We start from the raw sequence: 7,500 nt of genomic DNA, 5'->3' as shown, positions 1-7,500 counted from the left end.
AGCGAAGCAGAACAAAGTCTGACTTAATAAAGTGAAGCAGAACAAAGTCTTCTGTGTGATGGAGCCTGTACTAGACGTTGGTGTAAAAGGCCTCAAAACAAGTCAAGCTCCAATGTTCTAGATCGACCGGGGCGGAGCTCGGCCAACAGAACCCCCTCTTGTCCGGGCAGTGTTTCATGTCTACATACCGGCCACATAAACACACACACACACACACACACACACACACACACACACACACTCCCTACCTATCTCCCAACACCGTTACTGCTGGGTACAGACAATTATCACAAGTGCCAGTGTATAATCGGATATCTTGGCACCTGCTGCTGAGAGCCGGAGTGCAACTCTTGGTGAGCTAATGGAGATCAGGGAGGACGGACAGGAAGTGGAGTCGCTTCAATGCAGATGAAAGATCTTTCGGTGTGCCTCCCTTCTTACCCAGGCAAGTTAACAGATGTAGTGGTGTGCCTCCCTTCTTACCCAGGCAAGTTAACAGATGTAGTGGTGTGCCTCCCTTCTTACCCAGGCAAGTTAACAGATGTAGTGGTGTGCCTCCCTTCTTACCCAGGCAAGTTAACAGATGTAGTGGTGTGCCTCCCTTCTTACCCAGGCAAGTTAACAGATGTAGTGGTGTGCCTCCCTTCTTACCCAGGCAAGTTAACAGATGTAGTGGTGTGCCGATGCAGCAGGAGATAAGGTTTGCACACTGGAACTATTCACCCCAGCAATAGCTACAGAGATACAACACAATATTAAAGGCATTTCGATATAATCCAATAGCACCACATGCTGGGGCTTCAAAAAGTCCCAAAAAACTCAGTAGAAAATCCTGTAAGTTTCACAAGGTTTTGTGTGCTAATGTGTCTCTAAGATGCATTCAATACTCTCCACCTTCATAGGAATGTTATAGTGTGAACTTTACGCCAATCTCAGTCTGAGAGATAGGCCTTCCACTTTAGTACGTATAGTTTTCAGTTGACCGTTACTTTACTTTGCCCATTTAGAACATGCAGCATCAAGAGACATGGATACTGCTCATAGAGGCAAGTGGGGTATCTGGAAAGCTCTTAACTCAAATCCAGGGGTGGAGCATTGAGAGATCATCTGCATGAGTGGCATATAATAATGTGCATAGGTGCATTTGCCCAAAGTTGGAGGGGGATAGCTGAAACAAATGACCCGTGGTTAGCTGTCCAGAGGTGAAGCCCATTTAGTAACAGCGACATACATCCATGGCCAATAATTTCAGACTTTTATCGAAGAACCATTTAGTATTTAGTCGCTGAACAACAAGGTTATACTAGAAGGAACATTCACACTTTGTGTTAAACAGCTTGACCACATTGGGGCTATTACGCACTAATTAATTATCTGGAGATGAATCAAATCTCTTAGACCTGTCCCAATCAAAAGAAATCTGCCTCGATGTCCTTCGCAGCTAACTTTTTCTAATCTTGCAACATCCACAAACAACAGAAGAGGCTTGATTCCTACACCAGCAATAATTGCCCAGTCAGTACTTGATATATCAGAGGAATTGAGGCATTATGTAACATGCTTACACAGGTCTGTGTAGTTCTAACTTAATACAGTGAAGCAGAACAAAGTCTGACTTAATAAAGTGAAGCAGAACAAAGTCAGACTTAATAAAGTGAAGCACCACCAACAACAACACCAACACCACCATCACCAACACCTCCAACACCACCAACACCAACACCACCACCACCACCTCCAACACCACCACCACCACCATCACCTCCAACACCATCACCACCACCACCAGCACCACCATCACCACCAACACCACCAACACCACCACCACCAACACCACCATCACCTCCAACACCACCACCATCACCATCACCAACACCACCACCTCCACCACCACCACCTCCACCACCATCACCTCCAACACCATCACCATCACCACCACCAGCACCACCATCACCAACACCACCACCACCAACACCACCATCACCTCCAACACCACCACCATCACCATCACCAACACCACCACCTCCACCACCACCACCTCCACCACCATCACCAACACCAACACCACCAGCACCACCATCACCACCAACACCACCATCACCAACACCACCACCACCAACACCACCATCACCTCCAACACCACCACCATCACCAACACCACCACCTCCACCACCACCACCTCCACCTCCACCACCACCACCACCATCACCTCCAACACCATCACCACCACCAGCACCACCATCACCAACACCACCACCACCAACACCACCATCACCTCCAACACCACCACCATCACCATCACCAACACCACCACCACCTCCACCACCATCACCAACACCAACACCACCAGCACCACCATCACCACCAACACCACCATCACCAACACCACCACCACCAACACCACCATCACCTCCAACACCACCACCATCACCAACACCACCATCACCAACACCACCATCACCAACACCACCAACACCACCATCACCTCCAACACCACCACCATCACCAACACCACCATCATCATCACCAACACCAACACCAACACCAACACCACCATCACCAACACCACCACCACCACCAACACCAACACCACCATCACCAACACCACCACCTCCACCACCATCACCACCTCCACCACCATCACCAACACCAACACCACCACCAACACCACCATCACCAACACCACCATCACCACCTCCAACACCACCAACACCAACACCACCATCACATCCTCCAACACCACCTCCAACACCACCATCACATCCTCCAACACCACCTCCAACACCACCATCACCAACACCACCATCACCAACACCATCACCAACACCACCACCAACACCACCACCAACACCACCATCACCAACACCACCACCACCACCTCCAACACCATCACCCATCTACCTAAAATGAATATATGAGTGTTGGAAATGAGCGGTGCAGATAGCGAGCTGCTATTCTGCGTCATTGTGAGCGGTAATGATACGTTCCTGTGAGCCGCAGATAGCTTCTCAGAGGGGAGGTTAAGCCTCACATGGCGGCCTGTGAACCAGAGCATGGGAGTGTGTGTGTGTGTGTGTGTGTGTCAGAGGGTGTGTGTGTGTGTGTGTGTGTGTGTGTGTGTGTGTCAGAGGGTGTGTGTGTGAGAGAAAGAAAAGAAAGATTGTGTCCCTCCATCCACATCTGAGTATCTCACTGTAACAGAGCCGACTCACCCTTCTCCTTCACCTTTTCTCTTCCTACCTGTCTGTCTCTTAAACAGACAGCCTCTCACTTCCTTTCCTACCTGTCTGTCTCTTAAACAGACAGCCTCTCACTTCCTTTCCTACCTGTCTGTCTCTTAAACAGACAGCCTCTCACTTCCTTTCCTACCTGTCTGTCTCTTAAACAGACAGCCTCTCACTTCCTTTCCTAACTGTCATCTGTCTCTGAGCCGATGACGCCTTCATCCTTCATCCTTCGTCCTTCGTCCTCCGTCCTTCGTCCTTCGTCCTTCATCCTTCGATTTATTAATGTATCTATCTAGAGAGATAGATAGATACATTAATAAATCAATAGATAGATAGATAGATGGATGGATGGATGATGGATGGATAGATAGATAGATAGATAGATGGATGGATGGATGGATGGATAGATGGATAGATAGATAGATAGACAGATAGATAGATAGACAGACAGACAGACAGACAGACAGACAGACAGACAGACAGACAGACAGACAGACAGATAGATAGATAGATAGATAGATAGATAGATAGATAGATAGATAGATAGATAGATAGATAGATAGATAGATAGATAGATAGATAGATGGATGGATGGATGGATGGATGGATGGATGGATGGATGGATAGATAGATGGATGGATAGAGAGATAGATTCGGTGGAGGACTTAATGATCTAATGAGAATAATACACTGTTGTCCTTCAACATTATCGCTTCATCTCTCCATCTTCATCCCTCCCTCCATCTTTCCTATCTGCTTTCCCCACACACCTCTCCTCCTCCTCCTCCTCCTCCTCCTCCCTCCATCTCTTCCATCAATCCAATTCATCCACCTCTCCTGATCGGCCCTCGACTCCACAGATGGAGAGTTATTTGTCTCCCTTACCAGCCTGCCATCTCTCTCTCTCTCTCTCGCCTCCTGTTGTTTTTATCCCTCACTCTTCCATCTCGCTCCACCTGATCCGGTCCGGTGCCTCAGAGACCCACAGTGTTGCTCCACACCTCCTCCTCCACCTCCTCCGTGATCAGCTTCAACTCCCTCCCTCCCTCCCTCCATCCCTCCCTCCCCCCACCCTGAATTGCCTCCACCGTTCTCCGTAAACACTCTCCTCTCTTGATCAGTCTCAATCAACCAGAGGTCTGCCCTCATCCCCTCCGTTCGTGCTTCCTTTGCTCCTCAGCTCCTTCTTCCCTCCCTCCTTCTTTATTGCCACTTTGATCCCTCGCTTCCTTCCCTCACAGTTCCAGTTTTTTATATTTCGTTGTTCATCAAAAGGAAATCATGAAAAGAACAGAAGTGAAAAGAGAAAGAAGAAACCCGAAAGAGCTCATTTTCATGTGATGACACATTTTATAGATTTCATGCACAACATATATATATATATATATATATATATATATATATATATATATATATATTTCACCAATAAATCATTTCCTCCCTTTCTCTCCCTCCTTCCTGTCCTCTCCCCCACTCTTTTTCCCGTCCTCTTCCATCATTCTTTCCTCTTCTCTTGCCCACAATGATCCCTGTCGTCCTTCTTTCTTCCCTTCATTCCGTCTCCCTCTCTCACCTCCTCCCGTCCCTCTATATTTTCCTTCTCATCCTTCCTTGCTGCGTGCTTCCTCCCTTCTTTTTTTTCTTTCCTCCCTCCCTCCTCTTTCTCCTCCCCTTTCCCTTCCACCTTCTTTCCCTCTGGTCATCTGTCTCTCTCTCCTCCAACAAGTCCTTCATCCTGTCTCCCCTCCTTAACCCACCTTTCTCCTTTCCTTCCTCCCTCCCTTCCTCCCTCCCTCCCTCCCTCCCTCCTCTCCCTCCCCCCCTATCCCTTCCACCTTCTTTCCCTCTGGTCATCTGTCTCTCTTTCCTCCAACAAGTCCTTCCTCCTCTCTCTTCATCCTGTCTCCCCTCCTTAACCCACCTTTCTCCTGCCCTTCCTTCCTCCCTCTCTCCTCCCCTTTCCCGTCCACCTTCTTTCCCTCTGGTCATCTGTCTCTCTCTCCTTTAACAAGTCCTTCTTCCTGTCTCCCCTCCTTAACTCACCTTTCTCCTGTCCTACCTCCCTCCCTCCCTCGCTCCCTCCCTCCTCGGCCTCATCCCGAGGGGATGACGAACACAGAGGTCATTGAACGGCATAAATAATTAAATAAATTTAAAAAAACGAGTGATTCTTATTTTCCTCCAGTAAAAAGTTATGAATGTTTAATGTGTCAATCTTCCTCTCATGAAACGGTTTCTCAGGCGACACGTCGTACGTTTTCATGGCAGGAATCTGGGCTGACGTCTTCCATATGTTGGTTTATGGTGCGCGCTGTGCGTACATAATGAATACATGAGCACCTGAGTGAGTGTGTGTGTGTGTGTGTGTTTATGCATATTTGAGACTCGTCTTTTCTTCTCTCCAGTGTTCTGAACAGGACCCCAGTTCATCTCATCCACGACATCATCCTGGTGGACGACTTCAGTGATGACGGTGAGCTGAACACACACACACACACACACACACACACACACACACACACACGGGTCAGAGATGACAAAGATGGGAGCAGCGTAGCGGGGTCCGGCCACCGTTTCAGGATTACAGGGACGATGAAAAGAGAAGAGAGACGTCTGCGGCTGTGAGAGAGACAAAAGGGTTCAGATTGATATTAAAAATGTACTCGTCTCGTGGTCGAGGTTTTCTTTCTGGTGGCCGTTCGTCTTAAAGGATTTTTAAGGAAACTTTTGATATCACAAATCGGGGAAACACATTGAGTGAGTGAATCTTTATGAACATTTACAGGATTTTATCACAGGTTACAATCTGCTTTTTACGATAATGAATACAAAGCGCACTAATTATTCCAGGGAGGAAAAACTCCCACTCTGCAGAACGTGCACTCTGCAGAACGTACACTGTGCAGAACGTACACTCAGATACCCTCTGGCGGCTCACCGTAGTCTCTCCGACATCCCATCATCAGAGACACCTGCTGAGTCGACCTGACAGCCAATCAGGACAGACGGCGTGGAGGTGAGAACCAAAGTAATGAAGGTTAAATCGTGCCCGGAAGGAAGAAAGAAAGAAAGAGAGAAAAGAGCGGAGGGATGCAATGAGCACCGGAGACGGAGACGAGCAGAGACTTCCTCTCCTCAACACAGCAGTGTTTCATTTAATAACGTTTAGATCCTGCAGGGGGCGACTCCTCCGGTTGTATAGAAGTATATGCTTCATGTGTTAAAGCTGTATTCTCTCTCCTGACCACCAGGGGGCGACTCCTCCGGTTGTATAGAAGTCTATGCTTCATGTGTTAAAGCTGCATTCTCTCTCCTGACCACCAGGGGGCGACTCCTCCGGTTGTATAGAAGTCTATGCTTCATGTGTTAAAGCTGCATTCTCTCTCCTGACCACCAGGGGGCGACTCCTCCGGTTGTATAGAAGTATATGCTTCATGTGTTAAAGCTGCATTCTCTCTCCTGACCACCAGGGGGCGACTCCTCCGGTTGTATAGAAGTATATGCTTCATGTGTTAAAGCTGTATTCTCTCTCCTGACCACCAGGGGGCGACTCCTCCGGTTGTATAGAAGTCTATGCTTCATGTGTTAAAGCTGCATTCTCTCTCCTGACCACCAGGGGGCGACTCCTCCGGTTGTATAGAAGTATATGCTTCATGTGTTAAAGCTGCATTCTCTCTCCTGACCACCAGGGGGCGACTCCTCCGGTTGTATAGAAGTATATGCTTCATGTGTTAAAGCTGCATTCTCTCTCCTGACCACCAGGAGGCGACTCCTCCGGTTGTATAGAAGTATATGCTTCATGTGTTAAAGCTGCATTCTCTCTCCTGACCACCAGGGGGCGACTCCTCTGGTTGTATAGAAGTATATGCTTCATGTGTTAAAGCTGCGTTCTCTCTCCTGACCACCAGGGGGCGACTCCTCTGGTTGTATAGAAGTCTATGCTTCATGTGTTAAAGCTGCATTCTCTCTCCTGACCACCAGGGGGCGACTCCTCCGGTTGTATAGAAGTCTATGCTTCATGTGTTAAAGCTGCATTCTCTCTCCTGACCACCAGGGGTGACTCCTCTGGTTGTATAGAAGTCTATGCTTCATGTGTTAAAGCTGCATTCTCTCTCCTGACCACCAGGGGGCGACTCCTCTGGTTGTATAGAAGTCTATATAAATGACTCTACTTCTCTTGATTTATTCCCTCAGTAAACATTGTAAACATGAGTTTATAAAAAATGTTAAAAAAAGATGGCGACGCACAAAAATCAAAAATGCGTAAACCGAG

The 7,500-nt window shown here is 48.0% G+C and overlaps 1 protein-coding gene across 1 annotated transcript in view; it reads left to right on the top strand.

The window, feature by feature from the left end:
* Positions 1-7,500, top strand: part of galnt14 (UDP-N-acetyl-alpha-D-galactosamine:polypeptide N-acetylgalactosaminyltransferase 14 (GalNAc-T14)) — an 84,033-nt gene that overhangs the window by 46,770 nt on the left and 29,763 nt on the right. Inside the window, exon 3 of the mRNA XM_034528142.1 lies at positions 5,633-5,700. Coding sequence (XP_034384033.1) covers positions 5,633-5,700 — 68 coding nt within the window. The remainder of the gene's footprint in view (positions 1-5,632; positions 5,701-7,500) is intronic.

The sequence above is a fragment of the Cyclopterus lumpus genome, chromosome 24 (assembly GCF_009769545.1).
Source record: "Cyclopterus lumpus isolate fCycLum1 chromosome 24, fCycLum1.pri, whole genome shotgun sequence".
In the NCBI taxonomy this organism is placed as follows: Eukaryota; Metazoa; Chordata; class Actinopteri; order Perciformes; family Cyclopteridae; genus Cyclopterus; species Cyclopterus lumpus.
Note: the sequence above shows the minus strand (reverse complement) of the source record. Positions and strands in the feature narration are given on the sequence as shown.